Genomic DNA, 19173 nt, shown 5'->3' with positions numbered 1-19173 from the left:
TGACATCAATGGCCCACTTAGGGAACTTCATAACAGACATCAGGTAGGCAGGAATGCTGGCTATGCATATCTGACTTTTTCAATAGATGATGTCCAAGGAAGTGATTATCACAAAGAACACCACCCGGGGATGAATGGGCACAAGCCAGACTTGCTTTCAAGCTTGTTGTGACGTCCATGGTATCTACCACCAGAGCAAAGCATCTTGCAGGGTAGTAGCAGAAGAATGTTTCTTTTGCAACCAGACGGATGTAAAAGCAACATACTAGATGGAATTTGACTTCCATTAATTGTTTCCCTGTCGGCATTTGACTTTAGAATCGGAGTCCCCAAAAGGCAAGCTCGAGAGGTTGAAAGTGAGAGACCGTGATGAAAATTACTTTGACGGTGGCAAACTTGCATGAGATGGAGGGAGACGTGGATTCATTCGCGTGTGCTGTTGAGTATACGGTGCCCACACTACAAACTACAGTTGGCTAGGCACCGAGTATACGGTTAACTATCCAATACAGTACTGGTATTACTATCTGCTCGTTCATATGCTACGACAGAAACCATGCTGCTAATCATCATGCTAGGCCAGGCGACAACCTAGAGATGAATGAAACAAGCTGTTTCGTTCAAAAAACAACTAAATAAAGCAACTGTTTCGTTCGAAAATAAATAAATAAAACAAGCTGTTTATGGAAGCTCATGAAACGCGGCGCGTACGCGTCCTGATCAGTAGCGTCCCATAGACGCCCTTCCAAAAGCGGGGAATCTTCATCTGGTTGTTGCCAATACACTCAACCGTATCATATCGATGGATCGACCATATCACCCGTCGTCGTGTCTGTCGGTTTTGTCCAGGCACCGTGTTGATTTGGGTATCTTGATCAGTACTTTTATTTTGAAATAATTTGAGTATCTTGATTGAATCTGGGCAATTTCACATCCCGACGAAGAGCATTTAAGGAGGAGATAAGAAACGGATGAGATCCAGCAACCGCATCAGAAATTCGAGTAACAACTAGTGATCCGTCAACCACGTACCTGCTCCAATCACCTCAGCCACACCAGCACGCCAGAATTCTCACCTCACGAAACAAGATAAACCCGGCGAGTCCGAACAGTTTCAAACCACAATACCATTCAAAAAAATCAGCAACAAATAAAATTAAAAAAAAAATCATATCCGCGACTCGTACGCAGCGGCGGCCATCCGAGACGGCCCCGCCTTTCTCCTTTGACCCGCGCGCGCGCCACAGCGATCCCGACCGAATCCCCCCTCCCTCCCGTCCCGCCCCCCACCTTAAAACCCCACGGCAATCCACCATCCGATCTCTCTCCCTCTCTCCTACCCTTCTCGCCCACACGCACGAACCAACCGGCGCGACCGAATCAAACCGCGCAACCGTGCGCGCGACTCCTCGTGGGGGCCGGGCGGGCGCGATGCCCCTGGACGGCGGCGGCGGCGGGGCGGCGGTCATGTTCCTGGCGTACGCGGCCCTGGCCGTGGCGGCGCTGCGGGCCGTGCTGTCCTACAAGTCGGCGGCGCACGCGGCCCGCCGGCTGTGGCGGTGGGCGGACGAGTGGGCGCAGGCCTACCAGTACTACGAGGTGCCGCGCTTCGTCGCTGGCGGCAACGACGGGGCCGAGAACCCGCTCTTCCGCAAGGCGGCGGCCTACGTGGCGTCGCTGCCGTCGCTCGAGGACGCGGACGCCGCCTGCGTGCTCTCCTCCGCCAGCAAGAGCAACGACTTCTCGCTGCAGCTCGGCCCGGGCCACACCGCGCACGACGCCTTCCTCGGCGCGCGCCTCGCGTGGACCAACGGCGGGGAGTGCCTGGTCCTCCGCTTGCGCCGCCATGACCGCACGCGCGTGCTGCGCCCCTACCTGCAGCACGTCGAGTCCGTCGCCGACGAGATGGAGCTGCGCCGCCGCGAGCTGCGGTTCTACGCCAACACCGGCGCCGTCGCTCCGCGCTGGGCGTCCGCGCCCTTCACCCACCCGGCCACGCTTGACACGGTGGCCATGGACCCGGAGCTCAAGACCCGCGTCCGCTCCGACCTGGAGAGCTTCGTCAAGGGCCGCGCCTACTACCACCGCCTGGGCCGCGTCTGGCGCCGGAGCTACCTGCTCTATGGACCGCCCGGCACGGGCAAGTCCACGTTCGCCGCGGCGATGGCGAGGTTCCTCGGCTACGACGTCTACGACATCGACCTCTCCCGCGCCGGCACCGACGACCTCCGCGCGCTGCTCCTGGACACCGCCCCGCGGTCGCTCATCCTCGTGGAGGACCTCGACCGGTACCTGCGCGGCGGCGACGGGGAGACGTCGGCGGCGAGGGCCGCCAGGGTGCTGGGCTTCATGGACGGGCTGTCGTCGTGCTGCGGCGAGGAGCGCGTCATGGTGTTCACCATGAGCGGCGGCAAGGAGGGCGTGGACCCGGCCGTGCTGCGGCCCGGGAGGCTGGACGTGCACATCCACTTCACCATGTGCGACTTCGACGGCTTCAAGGCGCTGGCCAGCAACTACCTGGGCCTCAAGGACCACAAGCTTTACCCTCAGGTGGAGGAGGGCTTCCACGCCGGCGCCCGCCTGAGCCCGGCCGAGCTCGGCGAGATCATGCTCGCCAACCGCGGGTCACCGAGCCGCGCGCTCCGCACCGTCATCAGCGCGCTGCAGCACGTGGTGGCGCCGCGGACGAGCTCCGCCGCGCGGCCGCCCAGGCTGACCTCAAGAACGTCCGGGCACCTCGACGAGTCCAACCCGGCGGCGGGAGAGAGCCAGTCGCCGGGGGCCGGGGGCGGCGGGGGGTTCGGGAAGGACGCGCCGATGAGGGAGTTCAAGAAGCTGTACGGGCTGATCAAGATCAGGAGCCGCAAGGAGGGCGGCGTGGTGCCGGTGGACGACACGGCGTCGGCGAACGGGCGGGGCAACGACGCCAGCACCGAGAAGGACCGGTGATTGATTAATCAAATGGACATTTTTTGGTTTTGCTTTCTGCGTCTTTCACACCTGATCGTGATCTCTTAACTTTTAAGCAATTTTTTTTTCTGTTCTCGATTGTAATTTGGGGGTTGTACATTGTAGTCTAGCTAGTGTAAGGCAATTGCAAAGGATGGCTCAAGTTGGTTGTGCACTCCGAACAAAATTATCAAAAAATAATCCAAAGAAGAAGTTGTACATAGAAGAGAACTGGCTATATATCTCAGTGCACAAATCCCAAATGTACAGAGTCTTAGTATGCTTGTTTTGATGGTCCTACTGTAATACTGTAAGGTCTTGTACTAGCAGAACTCTACGCGCGTTTCCTTTACATTCCAAGCAATGACCTTGAAACCGCCATGAATTCGTAGCCGGGTAGGTTGCCCACCCTAGATCTCTTGCGCGGCCTCAGCCCACATGCGGAAAATTACACGTGAGATACTAATGCCATTCTATAGCATCTCTGAAGGATTTCATAAAAGTATGTGCTCAACAATCAGCACTAGGGTTCTCCAAAAGTTGCTGAATTTCATCAGAGAAAAACAAAGCCTAAACAATGCTCAATTGTGCTCTATTTTCCTTAACCGGGTTGCATATTCGTGAAATCTTACGTGAAGATCCTTGCTTTATTTGTTATGTAACTGACTGAGATTTTGTTATGTCTCAATCAACTGAAATCTATTCATACCTTCTTTTTTAATTTTACTGATCACTGTTTGCATATGAGCCCCTACTAATACAGTCTCAGTTAAGCAGATTTGGTACATAGTACTCACTCAGTTGAATTGCCGTCTGAGCTGGCATGGATAGTATAGTACTCCTCTCTAAATAAATGTAAGACCGTTTAGAGCATCTATTGTCACGCGCCTCAAATCCTCCACATACGTTCGAACGGATGATCCGGTCAGTAACCAATCAAAAAATACCGATTCTGCCGGCCGCCTCAAACTCCCTCAGACGTCCGGGCTGACCGGCACCCCTCATATCCATTTCAAATATGGGACGGATATGGGGAGGCCCGGGCACGTTCGCTACATCGGTCCCGGCCCATGCAGGCTCACCCGACCCCACATATATTCCTTCCCATCCGCTCTTCAGACGAAACCCTAGTCACTTCCCTCCATTCCCCTTCACTCTCCTCCACCACCCAAGCTTTCGTCCGACGATTTTCGGCCTTCTCCGGCATGGCGGGCAGCGGGATCCGACGACCAGTACAGATCCGTCGACCGGGGTGTCGTCCCGTCCGGTTTGGAGGGGACAATGGCCGCTCCCGGGAGGACAACACCCGACTGACGGTGGGATATGTCCGGTACGAGTCCATTGTGTCGACGCATCATGCGCTCGGGTCCTCCGGCGCTGGATCGTTGCGGTCCTCTCGAGAGCCTTCCAATATCCCTTTTCCCATCACCGGTCCGCCGGAGTATGAGTCCTTTCGAGACCGGTGTCCCTACAGTGGGAAGGATAGGATGAGGGTCGTTGGGGCCCGAGTCGCTGCCGAGATGGCGGCAGCGGAGGCGGCTTTATGCGGCGACGCGGGCTACGACAGAAGGAAGCCATCTGCATCTGCATTGTAAAGAAGCGATAGCAGAGGAACACGAGCGCCCTCGCCTCGTGAGCATAATCCGACGGTTTGTGCCATGGCCGGACTGCCCCCAACGAGGATGGCGCGAGTTGGTTGTGCACTCCGAACAAAATTATCAAAAATAATCGAAAGAAGAAGAAGAAGAAGTTGTACACAGAAGAGAACTGGCTACATACACATGCTTATATATCTCAGTGCACAAATCCCAAATGTACAGAGTGTTAGTATGCTTGTGTCGAGTGCGGCATTTCTGCTCACGAGCTCATCTGCACCTCCTAATAAAAAAAATAATAAAAAATTTTTTAAAAAAAAATCCATTTTTTTTGTGGTAGATAAGTTTATGTGTGAGGTTCGCCCCAACTTTCAACTTATTTGGACATCTGGGCAACTCTCAGCAAAAAAGACAAATTTAGGATCTGTAAAAAAGTTTACTGTTCACACATTGTTCTGACCCGATTTGTATTTTTTGAGAGAGCTTCTAAAATGTTCAAATAAGTTGAAACTTGAAACAAACCTCACGTGTAGAATTATCTTATCACACAAAAAAAAAATTGGATTTTTTGAATTTTTTTAGCATTTGTTTTAAAAAAATTCTGATCAGGTGCAGATGAGCCTGGGCACCGAATTGGTTTTCGTGTTTCGAGGGTCTAGTGTGTAATACGTACTGTAAAGTCTTGTAGTAGAACCCTACACGTGTTTCCTTTACATTCCAAACAATGACCTCGAAACCGCCATGAATTCGTACGTAGCCCTGGTAGGTTGCCCACCCTAGATCTCATGCTTGACCTCAGCCCACATGTGGAAACGCGTCCTAATTGCACACTTGGCACTTGGATCGCAGTCGCAGGTGAGATACCAGTGCCACAGCCAGTCCATAGCATGCCTGAAGGATTTCAGGCAAATATGTGCTCGACAATCAGCAGTAGGCTCTCCAGTAGTTGCTGAATTTCATCATCAGAGAAGGAAAAAGATGCTCAATTGTACCATCAATTTAACTAAACAAATCCGCTATGCCCAGCTGGGTTTGCACTATGCGATCCAGCACCAACCAAGGCTTGCCATCAATCCCGCCTTTACGGTTTGTCAGGCCAGGACGAATGGACCACCGTGGATGGTCCCGGGCCTCGCCGGCAGTCCGGCCGGCCGGCCGGCCGGCGGCACCCCCGAGGCAGGGAGGAACTCGCCGCCGATTACGTTGGCAGCTTTTGTGACGCTGAATGTGGCCCCATGGGCTTTGTTTTATGTACCTCGGCATGATTAGACAAGCGAAAAGAAGTGCTGGCCGCAACCAAATCGTCCACTGTGCTTTGATTAGTAGGTCATTTGTATCGGCTGTGGTTGCGACTTTGCCGTCTCGCTGTCTGCTTTCAGTTTCAGGCGTATATAAGAGCAGCTGGTGTCTGTCTCCAGCTTAATCTACTAGAGTGATACCGTATATGCTTACGTATATGTGTGCCGCCCCTCCTGAACGTATGAATACAGTAGCTACGTAGTTGGTACGTATGATTCATGCGAGAAGTACAGTGGTACACTGTTCCCTGAGAAGGAGGAGCCTTTTGTGCGCCGAGCACTGTTCCATCGAGCATCATGCTCAGACGTCTTTATTATGTCAGTGCTGTGTATAGCTGGGAAGCTTTAAACAATGCGTCCAAATAATAAGCCACGAAATAGTAGTGGTAGTAGTATACTCGTGGGAGGCCTTTGATATGGCATCTGGTGATGATTGGGACCTACCGCCGTCTCGTCTCGCAAACCGCGGGATTTCGATGATGATTGCGTTTGGCACGGCCGTGCTGCCTGCCTCCCTTTTTCGGTTTTGTATTTGTATATTGTATTGTGCGGCAGCAAATCCAGCCGGTAGGTTGATGCGTTTGAGGAGGTAGAGGAATTGTATTGATTTCCTTCACAGGATTTGTGCACGGCACAGCTAAGCTCTGGCTAGTTGTGTGGAGTCAGGACCAGCCGCCGCTCGCTGCACAGCACAGGTGTCCTCGTTGCTGTTCCAGCTTTCTTTTCTGCTGGTACGAGTATCCCTGTCCGATGAACTGTGTGGAGGTTGGCAAACGGCTGAGCTGACAGACAGACTCACAAGATGCACGCACGGCGCCATCGGCCAGTTGGACGGCATCCATCGGTGCACCGCATGATGGCAACGTCCCCATTTCTTTTCTCGGTTTATACAGCTTTGTTTTTTGCGGATACGATTTATACAGCTTTCGGAGCATTATCTCTGTGTGCTGGGCTTGAACATTATTGTAGAAGTATATCATAGGATTAATTATGTTTTATAATAAAATCAAATGCAGAAAACTACCACTAGCTGGACGCGTGCCTCCCTCCATCAAGGAAAGAGTTTTGTGCCGCCAAAACTGGAGATCGGCGGCACGGCACTTGATCGCACTCGTCGTCTCGAAGCCGGCATTGTCTGTGCCGTAAAACGCAAGGATTAGACAGAGGGAGTGCTTATCTTTTTAATTAAGAAGAAGAAGAAGAACAGGAGGCTTCTGATGCCGGCCTTTCGGGAAACCCTTCGACATGATGAGCAAACAAAGCCCGATGTCGAAACTCGGAGCACGTGTTCGGTTCATGCATGCTTCCGGTTGGTCTGCGAAAGCGGCCGGACAGCGTCATTAGTTTTGTCTGACGTGATGACGTTTTATTAGAGTGGCTCTTTCTTTGGACTTCTGGATTATCAGAGATCATCATTTTGCTGCTTCCGTGTTCCCTGGTCAAAAGGGAACAAAATATTCCGGGCTCAAGTACTCCCTCTGTCTCAAAATAAATGTCTTAACTTTGTATTAACTTTAAAATTATACTACTTTCTCTGTTTAGGTGAATAAGTCATTCGCGTAGTTCTAGGTCATCAATTTAAGAAATTAAATATGTGTTATATGTCATGAAAATTATATCACTAGATTTCTACATGGATGTAGTTTCTAAATATATTTTTGTCACATATAATACATATTTAGATAGTTAAATCGTCGACCTAGAACTATGTGAACGACATATTCGCCGAGACGGAGGTAGTAAGGTTGAGACACTTATTTTAGGACGGAGGGAGTATTTTTGTGAGTTTCAGGAAAACTGCTCCTTTTTTTCGTGTGAAATTCAATCAAGTCCTACGCAAGTAGGGACATAATGTGGATCCCTACTCAATACAAGATTTGAATGACCAAATTACGTGTATTAATAAACTTTCAAAGGGAACAAACTATTCTAGGCTTCCTTGAGAAGGCAAGTATTTCCGTGGGTCTCATGAAAACTGCTCTTCTTTTGTCGTGTGAAACTCAATTGAGTACTACGCAAGTAGGGGCATATACTGTGGGCCCCTAGTCAACACAAGATTGAAATGACCAAGTTACGCGATTAACATAGCGAAAGATCTGGTTAGAGAATAACCTAATCGTCTAGTAATTCCCCGCGTCGCCCTCCCGCTAGGGCAGCTCAGATGGAAACCCTAGCCCCCGCCGCCGGGCACGTCCATCCTCCCCCTCCCCTCCGCCGCCGCTAGAGGAGGTCGCCGGGCGAAGCCCCAGGCGGCTAATGGCGGCGGCGGAGGCTCTCTTCCCTCCCGCGCTTGATCAGGTGAGGCGGGTCACCCATAGCGTCGGGGCGCTCTCCCCCGATCTGCGTCGCGGCGGCACGACGGCATGGTGCTGGGCGGGGGCGGCGGAGCTGCTAGGCTCCGAGGAAGATCTGGTGGCGCCGGTCGTTCGATGGGCTCGCGGGGTCATGGCGGCCTTGGTCGCGGTACCAGCGGCTCGGCCTGTCGGCGGCGACTGGATCCCGGGGCGGCGGCCCTAGAAGGTGGCGGCATGTGAAGCTCAGGCTTCCCGCGGCGGCATGGTGTGGTGTTGTCCTTATCCAAGGCGGATCTGCATCGCCGATCTCGTGGTTTTGCCGCGGATTGGTTCAGATCAGAGACGGTGATGAGTATGTGGGATCATCTCGGTGGCTCTCGTGGTTTGGCGAGGTGGGGTGAGAGCCTGAAGGAAATATGCCCCAGAGGCAATAATAAAGTTATTATTTATTTCCTTATATCATGATAAATGTTTATTATTCATGTTAGAATTGTATCAACCGAAAACATAATACTTGTGTGAATATATAGACAAACAGAGTGTCACTAGTATGCCTCTACTTGACTAGCTCGTTGATCAAAGATGGTTATGTTTCCTAGCCATTGACATGAGTTGTCATTTGATTAACGGGATCACATCATTAGGAGAATGATGTGATTGACTTGACCCATTCCGTTAGCTTAGCACTCAATCGTTTAGTATGTTGCTATTGCTTTTTTCATGACTTATACATGTTCCTATGACTATGAGATTATGCAACTCCCGTTTACCGGAGGAACACTTTGTGTGCTACCAAACGTCACAACGTAACTGGGTGATTATAAAGGTGCTCTACAGGTGTCTCCGAAGGTACTTGTTGGGTTGGCATATTTCGAGATTACGATTTGTCACTCCGATTGTCGGAGAGGTATCTCTGGGCCCACTTGGTAATGCACATCACTATAAGCCTTGCAAGCATTGTAACTAATGAGTTAGTTGCGGGATGATGTATTACGGAACGAGTAAAGAGACTTGCCGGTAACGAGATTGAACTAGGTATTGAGATACCGACGATCGAATCTCGGGCAAGTAACATACCGATGACAAAGGGAACAACGTATGTTGTTATGTGGTCTGACCGATAAAGATCTTCGTAGAATATGTGGGAGCCAATATGAGCATCCAGGTTCCGCTATTGGTTATTGACCGGAGACGTGTCTCGGTCATGTCTACATAGTTCTCGAACCCGTAGGGTCCGCACGCTTAAAGTTTCGATGACAGTTATAGTATGAGTTTATGAGTTTTGATGTACCAAAGGTTGTTCGGAGTCCCGGATGTGATCACGGACATAACGAGGAGTCTCAAAATGGTCGAGACATGAAGATTGATATATTGGATGACTATATTCGGACACCGGAATGGTTCCGGGGTTATCGGATATATACCAGAGTACCGGGGGGTTACCGGACCCCCCCCCCCGAGGCTATTGGGTCTCATGGGCCCAATTGGTGGAAGAGGAGAGGCGGCCAAGGGGCAGCCGCGCGCCCCTCCCCCCCCCCAAGTCCGAATTGGACAAGGAGGGGGGCGGCACCCCCCTTTCCTTTCCCCCTCTCTCCTTCCCTCTCCTCTCCTAGTCCAACAAGGAAAAGGGAGGGAGTCCTACTCCCGGTGGGAGTAGGACTCCTCCTGGCGCACCTCCTCCTGGCCGGCCGCACCTCCCCCCTTGCTCCTTTATATACGGGGGCAGGGGGTACCCTAGAGACACTACAATTGATTTGATCTTTTAGCCGTGTGCGGTGCCCCCCTCCACCATAGTCCACCTCGATAATACTGTAGCGTTGCTTAGGCGAAGCCCTGCGTCGGTAGAACATCATCATCGTCACCACGCCGTCGTGCTGACGAAACTCTCCCTCAACACTCGGCTGGATCGGAGTTCGAGGGACGTCATCGGGCTGAACGTGTGCTGAACTCGGAGGTGCCTTGCGTTCGGTACTTGATCGGTCGGATCATGAAGACGTACGATTACATCAACCGCGTTGTGCTAACGTTTCCGCTTTCGGTCTACGAGGGTACATGGACAACACTCTCCCCTCTCGTTGCTATGCATCACCATGATCTTGCGTGTGCGTAGGAATTTTTTTTGAAATTACTACGTTCCCCAACAGTGGCATCCGAGCCTGGTTTTATGCGTACATGTCATATGCACGAGTAGAACACAAGTGAGTTGTGGGCGATATAAGTCATACTGCTTACCAGCATGTCATACTTTGGTTCGGCGGTATTGTTGGATGAAGCGGCCCGGACTGACATTACGCGTACGCTTACGCGAGACTGGTTCTACCGACGTGCTTTGCACACAGGTGGCTGGCGGGTGTCAGTTTCTCCAACTTTAGTTGGACCGAGTGTGGCTACGCCCGGTCCTTGCGAAGTTTAAAACAGCACCAATTTGACAAACTATCGTTGTGGTTTTGATGCGTAGGTAAGAGCGGTTCTTGCTAAGCCCGTAGCAGCCACGTAAATTTGCAACAACAAAGTAGAGGACGTCTAACTTGTTTTTGCAGGGCATGTTGTGATGTGATATGGTCAAGACATGACGCTAAATTTTATTGTATGAGATGATCATGTTTTGTAACCGAGTTATCGGCAACTGGCAGGAGCCATATGGTTGTCGCTTTATTGTATGCAATGCAATCGCCCTGTAATGCTTTACTTTATCACTAAGCGGTAGCGATAGTCGTAGAAGCATAAGATTGGCGAGACGACAACGATGCTACGATGGAGATCAAGGTGTCGCGCCGGTGACGATGGTGATCATGACGCTGCTTCGGAGATGGAGATCACAAGCACAAGATGATGATGGTCATATCATATCACTTATATTGATTGCATGTGATGTTTATCTTTTATGCATCTTATCTTGCTTTGATTGACAGTAGCATTATAAGATGATCTCTCACTAAATTTCAAGATAAAAGTGTTCTCCCTGAGTATGCACCGTTGCCAAAGTTCGTCGTGCCCAGACACCATGTGATGATCGGGTGTGATAAGATCTACGTCCATCTACAACGGGTGCAAGCCAGTTTTGCACACACAGAATACTCAGGTTAAACTTGACGAGCCTAGCATATGCAGATATGGCCTCGGAACACTGAGACCGAAAGGTCGAGCGTGAATCATATAGTAGATATGATCAACATAATGATGTTCACCATTGAAAGCTACTCCATTTCACGTGATGATCAGTTATGGTTTAGTTGATTTGGATCACGTGATCACTTAGAGGATTAGAGGGATGTCTATCTAAGTGGGAGTTCTTAAGTAATATGATTAATTGAACTTAAATTTATCATGAACTTAGTACCTGATAGTATCTTGCTTGTCTATGTTGATTGTAGATAGATGGCCCGTGCTGTTGTTCCGTTGAATTTTAATGCGTTCCTTGAGAAAGCAAAGTTGAAAGATGATGGTAGCAATTATACGGAATGGGTCCGTAACTTGAGGGTTATCCTCATTGCTGCACAGAAGAATTACATCCTGGAAGCACCGCTAGGTGCCAAAAGATGCAGAGTTGATAATGATAGTGCAACTTATTTGTGGCACTGCCGTTTAGGTCATATCGGTGTAAAGCGCATGAAGAAACTCGATAATGATGGACTTTTGGAACCACTTGATTATGAATAACTTGGTACTTGCGAACCGTGCCTCATGGGCAAGATGACTAAAACGCCGTTCTCCGGAACTATGGAGCGGGCAATAGATTTGTTGGAAATCATACATACAGATGTATGTGGTCCGATGAATGTTGAGGCTCGCGGCGGGTATCGTTATTTTCTCACCTTCACAGATGATTTAAGCAGATATGGGTATATCTACTTAATGAAACATAAGTATGAAACATTTGAAAAGTTCAAAGAATTTCAGAGTGAAGTTGAAAATCATCGTAACAAGAAAATAAAGTTTCTACGATCTGATCGTGGAGGAGAATATTTGAGTTATGAGTTTGGTCTACATTTGAAACAATGCGGAATAGTTTCGCAACTCACGCCACCCGGAACACCACAGCGTAATGGTGTGTCCGAACGTCGTAATCGTACTTTACTAGATATGGTGCGATCTATGATGTCTCTTACTGATTTACCGCTATCATTTTGGGGTTATGCTTTAGAGACGGCTGCATTCACGTTAAATAGGGCACCATCAAAATCCGTTGAGACGACGCCTTATGAACTGTGGTTTGGCAAGAAACCAAAGTTGTCGTTTCTCAAAGTTTGGGGCTGCGATGCTTATGTGAAAAAGCTTCAACCTGATAAGCTCGAACCCAAATCGGAGAAATGTGTCTTCATAGGATACCCAAAGGAGACTGTTGGGTACACCTTCTATCACAGATCCGAACCGGTTCCTGTGATGCCCACACCAATTAGTGAGGAAGTTAATGATGATGATCATGGAACTTCAGATCAAGTTGTTACTGAACCTCGTAGGTCAACCAGAGTAAGATCCGCACCAGAGTGGTACGGTAATCCTGTTCTGTAGGTTATGTTACTAGACCATGAAGAACCTACGAACTATGAAGAAGCGATGGTGAGCCCAGATTCCGCAAAATGGCTTGAGGCCATGAAATCTGAGATGGGATCCATGTATGAGAACAAAGTGTGGACTTTGGTTGACTTGCCCGATGATCGGCAAGCCATTGGGAATAAATGGATCTTTAAGAAGAAGACTGACGCTGACGGTAATGTTACTGTCTATAAAGCTCGACTTGTTGCAAAAGGTTTTCGACAAGTTCAAGGGATTGACTACGATGAGACTTTCTCACCCGTAGCGATGCTTAAGTCTGTCCGAATCATGTTAGCAATTGCCGCATTTTATGATTATGAAATTTGGCAAATGGATGTCAAAACTGCATTCCTGAATGGATTTCCGGAAGAAGAGTTGTATATGATGCAACCAGAAGGTTTTGTCGATCCAAAGGGAGCTAACAAAGTGTGCAAGCTCCAGCGATCCATTTATGGACTGGTGCAAGCCTCTCGGAGTTGGAATAAATGCTTTGATAGTGTGATCAAAGCATTTGGTTTTGTACAGACTTTTGGAGAAGCCTGTATTTACAAGAAAGTGAGTGGGAGCTCTGTAGCATTTCTGATATTATATGTGGATGACATATTGTTGATTGGAAATGATATAGAATTTCTGGATAGCATAAAGGGATACTTGAATAAGAGTTTTTCAATGAAAGACCTCGGTGAAGCTGCTTATATATTGGGCATCAAGATCTATAGAGATAGATCAAGACGCTTAATTGGACTTTCACGAAGCACATACCTTGACAAAGTTTTGAAGAAGTTCAAAATGGATCAAGCAAAGAAAGGTTCTTGCCTGTGTTACAAGGTGTGAAGTTGAGTAAGACTCAATGCCCGACCACTGCAGAAGATAGAGAGAAAATGAAAAATGTTCCCTATGCTTCAGCCATAGGCTCTATCATGTATGCAATGTTGTGTACCAGACCTGATGTGTGCCTTGCTATAAGTCTAGCAAGGAGGTACCAAAGTAATCCAGGAGTGGATCACTGGACAGCTGTCAAGAACATCCTGAAATACCTGAAAAGGACTAAGGATATGTTTCTCGTTTATGGAGGTGACAAAGAGCTAGTCATAAATGTTTACGTCGATGCAAGCTTTGACACTGATCCGGACGATTCTAAAGCGCAAACCGGATACGTGTTTACATTGAACGGTGGAGCTGTCAGTTGGTGCAGTTCTAAACAAAGCGTCGTGGCGGGATCTACGTGTGAAGCGGAGTACATAACTGCTTCGGAAGCAGCAAATGAAGGAGTCTGGATGAAGGAGTTCATATCCGATCTAGGTGTCATACCTAGTGCATCAGGTCCAATGAAAATCTTTTGTGACAATACTGGTGCAATTGCCTTGGCGAAGGAATCCGGATTTCACAAGAGAACCAAGCACATCAAGAGACGCTTCAATTCCATCCGGAATCTAGTCCAGGTGGGAGGCATAGAAATTTGCAAGATACATACGGATCTGAATGTTGCAGACCCGTTGACTAAGCCTCTTCCACGAGCAAAACATGATCAGCACCAAGGCTCCATGGGTGTTAGAATCATTACCGTGTAATCTAGATTATTGACTCTAGTGCAAGTGGGAGACTGAAGGAAATATGCCCTAGAGGCAATAATAAAGTTATTATTTATTTCCTTATATCATGATAAATGTTTATTATTCATGCTAGAATTGTATTAACCGGAAACATAATACTTGTGTGAATACATAGACAAACAGAGTGTCACTAGTATGCCTCTACTTGACTAGCTCATTGATCAAAGATGGTTATGTTTCCTAGCCATTGACATGAGTTGTCATTTGATTAACGGGATCACATCATTAGGAGAATGATGTGATTGACTTGACCCATTCCGTTAGCTTAGCACTCGATCGTTTAGTATGTTGCTATTGCTTTCTTCATGACTTATACATGTTCCTATGACTATGAGATTATGCAACTCCCGTTTACCGGAGGAACACTTTGTGTGCTACCAAACGACACAACGTAACTGGGTGATTATAAAGGTGCTCTACAGGTGTCTCCGAAGGTACTTGTTGGGTTGGCGTATTTCGAGATTAGGATTTGTCACTCCGATTGTCGGAGAGGTATCTCTGGGCCCACTCGATAATGGACATCACTATAAGCTTTGCAAGCATTGTAACTAATGAGTTAGTTGCGGGATGATGTATTACAGAACGAGTAAAGAGACTTGCTGGTAACGAGATTGAACTAGGTATTGAGATACCGACGATCGAATCTCGGGCAAGTAACATACCGATGACAAAGGGAACAACGTATGTTGTTATGCGGTCTGACCGATAAAGATCTTCGTAGAATATGTGGGAGCCAATATGAGCATCCAGGTTCCGCTATTGGTTATTGACCGGAGACGTGTCTCGGTCATGTCTACATAGTTCTCGAACCCGTAGGGTCCGCACGCTTAAAGTTTCGATGACAGTTATATTATGAGTTTATGAGTTTTGATGTACCGAAGGTTGTTCGGAGTCCCGGATGTGATCACGGACATAACGAGGAGTCTCGAAATGGTCGAGACATGAAGATTGATATATTGGATGACTATATTCGGACACCGGAATGGTTCCAGGGGTTATCGGATATATACCGGAGTACCGGGGGGTTACCGGAACCCCCCGGAGGCTATTGGGCCTCATGGCCCAATTGGTGGAAGAGGAGAGGCGGCCAAGGGGCAGCCGCGCGCCCCTCCCCCCCAAGTCTGAATTGGACAAGGAGGGGGGGCGGCGCCCCCCCCCTTCCTTTCCCCCTCTCTCCTTCCCTCTCCTCTCCTAGTCCAACAAGGAAAAGGGAGGGAGTCCTAGGAGTAGGACTCCTCCTGGCGCGCCTCCTCCTGGCCGGCCGCACCTCCCCCCTTGCTCCTTTATATACGGGGGCAGGGGGCACCCTAGAGACACAACAATTGATTTGATCTTTTAGCCGTGTGCGGTGCCCCCCTCCACCATAGTCCACCTCGATAATACTGTAGCGGTGCTTAGGCGAAGCCCTGCGTTGGTAGAACATCATCATCGTCACCACGCCATCGTGCTGACGAAACTCTCCCTCAACACTCGGCTGGATCGGAGTTCGAGGGACGTCATCGGGCTGAACGTGTGCTGAACTCGGAGGTGCCGTGCGTTCGGTACTTGATCGGTCGGATCGTGAAGACGTACGACTACATCAACCGCGTTGTGCTAACGCTTCCGCTTTCAGTCTACGAGGGTACGTGGACAACACTCTCCCCTCTCGTTGCTATGCATCACCATGATCTTGCGTGTGCGTAGGATTTTTTTTTCAAATTACTACGTTCCCCAACAGAGCCCTCCTCCCAGGCTCCAGTGGTGGCGCACTCAGGCAGTGGCCGGTGCGCCAGGGCTCCTACGGTGGCACTGTTGTCGTGGTTGGTCGCCGAATCTAGGCGGCTAGATCTGGGGCTTTGAAGGCGGTCGAGACAGTGCACAGGTTGTCGGGTGGATTTCTTGGGACGGATCCGGGTGAAAACTTGGTCTTCGGTCGTTGGCCGGAGCCGGTGATGACGATGTCCTTATTATCGTTTCCTTCATGAAGGCATCATCGAGGTGAAGTTCCCAACCCCACCCAATACCTCCGGGGGAAACCCTAGATCAGCTGATCGGATGACGACGACATTCATGTGTCGTTACCCCCTTGGGGCGGCATTCTTGGAGAGGCACTCGGGCTCAAGGGACCAACGGATGGCTTCTTCGGTGGAGCGGTGTTTATTTCTACATATTCATGGCGGCAGTTCTCGGCGGCATGGAGCAGTGGAGGCTTGGCGTCAGATGTGTGGTGATGGACACGCGCAGGAGGTCGACGTTGTCTGGCGTCGAGGAGGCGTCGATGGCGGAGAGGCCTGACAAGGTCGATGCGTCAGTACATGCTTTGAGGATGGATCGAGGAAAGACTGAGGTGACGGCCCTTTGCAGCGTGTGCATGTGGTACTCACCGAGAGTGCGCCGGACCGGAGTGTTACCCAGTCCTGCCTATGTGGCTTGGATGGGGCATCCGGCGTTAGATGTTAAGCTTTTGTGCGATGTCTGTTTGGTATTTGGCCCGGACATTCGGCACCCCTTCATCAAGAAGATAGGAGTAGCGACAGAAGTCGTCTAGATAGTGGCCTCGGGCTTACTGTTGTATTTCTTTGTAAGATCTTTGCGACTAATAAATAATATGTCTGCATGCATCTGGGAGATGCAGAGGCCGAGGGTGATTCCTCCTTTTCTAAAAAAATAGAATATATTGCATGCTTGAGCTCCTATTTTTCATGTTTCTCCTCTTTTTTTACGTGTGTGTGTGTGCGCGCACGTGTGTGTTTATTTTTTATGTATGTTGACGCGGCAAAGTTGACATGTGCTAACGTGAACGAGCACGAGACATATTGGCTGAAAAACCACACCACGCAAACAATTATACCCCCTTCCCTGTGCAAAAAGATAAGCAATTATACCACTCTGGATCAGGTGTTGAAGTAGTTTCTTCAATTTATCTCTACTGTTAAAGGGGATCGAACGTCGTGATGGTTCGACCTCGATCGATACCCCCTCCCTTCGTCGCCCGAACTGCCGCACGCACGCAGCAGCCCACCAACTCAGCCCACGTACGAAAAATCACCAACTCACCGCCCGCAAACAAAACAAAAATACACCAACTCAGCCCACGTATTCTACACACGAACGAAGTCCATGGAACCCCACGATCGCCCCCGCAACCCACGAACGAGGACGAGGTCCATCGACCAAACTTCTTCCCCCCGCCAACGAACGCCAGTTCTTCCTGGCGTACTCTTCCTGGCGTACGAGCTCCATCGAGATGCCAGTTCTTCCTCCTGGCGTCGAGACGCCAGTTCTTCCTGGCGTAAGAGCTCCATCCACACGCGAACGCACGCCGCCAAAACAGAAATGCGAGCTGTGGGAGCTGCAGCCTCTGCTGATCGCCTCGCTCGACGGCTGTTTCTGCGTCATCTCCTGAGCCCGCCTACCGTCTTCTTCCTCTCCGACGGCAAAGGACGGATATCGCCCATCACGCCCTAGGTTTGCCATCCTAGACTCCTGTTCAATACTTCATAATGTTAGTACTCAGATTGCATCTTTAACTTTTACTCCAACTACATTAGCACTTATTCCGCAAAGTTACAAAATCTAATGAGTTATGCGACCTGTTCTGTTCGCACGGTTAAGTTCATATATTGGAGACCCTATTCCGTAAAGAATATTGCCCTGTTCCGTAAAGGATATTGCTAAAGTCCTATAGTATGTCATATCATTTTTGTAATGCAAAAGACTGCAGGTTCATTTTAGTAAGAAGAACATGTGTTGAAACTGTCAAACAAATCTAGGAAATTCTGAAATTGCAGTATAAGATTAGGTAACCTCAGACCATGTTTACTTTTACATCATGGGAACAAACATGCCTCGCGACAGGAATAGTGATAGAAGGAAATACTTTCATTTAAGCTCACCTCCAGAATCCTTTATATTCCAGATTGTCTTTTTCGCACCATGTGGAGACAGACATCTTTCTCTCCACTCCTTCCCCTCCACCTTCATTCTTGTCGCCATGTCTGAGCCCTCTTTTAAAAAAATTGAACTTCTACAAAATCTTGCACTTTATAAACTGAAATATACAAACTTCAGCCGTCAACATATAACAATCATTTTAAAACCATATGCGAAGAACATGTCTATGAAAATGAACAAGTGAGTCCAAAAAGCCTGTTAAATGAGTCACCAGAGGTCATATCATTTTATAATTCAATTCATATAATTTTTTAATGCAAAAATACTGCAGGTTTATTTAAGCTTCTATAGGACAGAAAGATGTCACAGGACAGAGAGCATCTCTATGATAAAGGAAAAAAAGGTATGTGTATGCCAATCACATGTCTGCACATAAGGTATTCAATAAGCTTCACAACTTAACTTACATTAATCTTATCAGTTGTCGAATATGAGAGGACACCCAGATCACAACTCACCAATACACACCGACCACCATCTGATTTTTTCATACGCGAACAAACAGGCACTACTAACTACAGTGTTTCGTCTTCCGATGATGATGACAATGTGCCCACGCAACTGCCTATGATGATTCCTATAGCCGGCAATCTCAAGGCCTTTCAGCCAGTGCCGCATGTGAAAACATCAATCGGTATCGCCCTTACACACGACTTTTTTTCAGTTTGCATTTATACATTTGTTAAAACAAAATGGTTCTTCAGGAAATCATTCTCGTGAAGGCACTTACTATGATCACCATGCATCACTTCGAGGAACAGAGAGAAGCATTGATCATAATATTGGTTCAGACATAGCACTTGGACTCGATACTGAAGACACTGTCCCCGAGCACATTGCTTCAAATGATATCATTAAATCAGATAGAAAACAGAAAAAGGCGAGACCAATATATGGCACGGCGAAATAGATTAACACCTGAACAGAGGGAGGAAATCAATGCACGTTGCAGAGA

General features: G+C 48.8%; 1 protein-coding gene across 1 annotated transcript; it reads left to right on the top strand.

Annotated features, from left to right (window-relative positions):
* The first annotated feature begins 1309 nt into the window (after window positions 1-1309).
* Window positions 1310-3170, top strand: LOC123181350 (AAA-ATPase At2g46620). The gene has a single exon (XM_044593607.1). It carries the CDS (start codon window positions 1432-1434, stop codon window positions 2947-2949), a length of 1518 nt encoding a protein of 505 aa, XP_044449542.1. The 5' UTR covers window positions 1310-1431; the 3' UTR covers window positions 2950-3170.
* Window positions 3171-19173: the final 16003 nt, after the last annotated feature.

Source organism: Triticum aestivum, chromosome 1D, assembly GCF_018294505.1.
Source record: "Triticum aestivum cultivar Chinese Spring chromosome 1D, IWGSC CS RefSeq v2.1, whole genome shotgun sequence".
Classification (NCBI taxonomy): domain Eukaryota; kingdom Viridiplantae; phylum Streptophyta; class Magnoliopsida; order Poales; family Poaceae; genus Triticum; species Triticum aestivum.
This window is presented reverse-complemented; position numbering and strand designations above follow the sequence as displayed.

Excerpts from the sequence above, each read along its gene's own strand:
- LOC123181350 (XM_044593607.1), top strand. The coding sequence starts at position 1,432 with ATGCCCCTGGACGGCGGCGGCGGCGGGGCGGCGGTCATGTTCCTGGCG.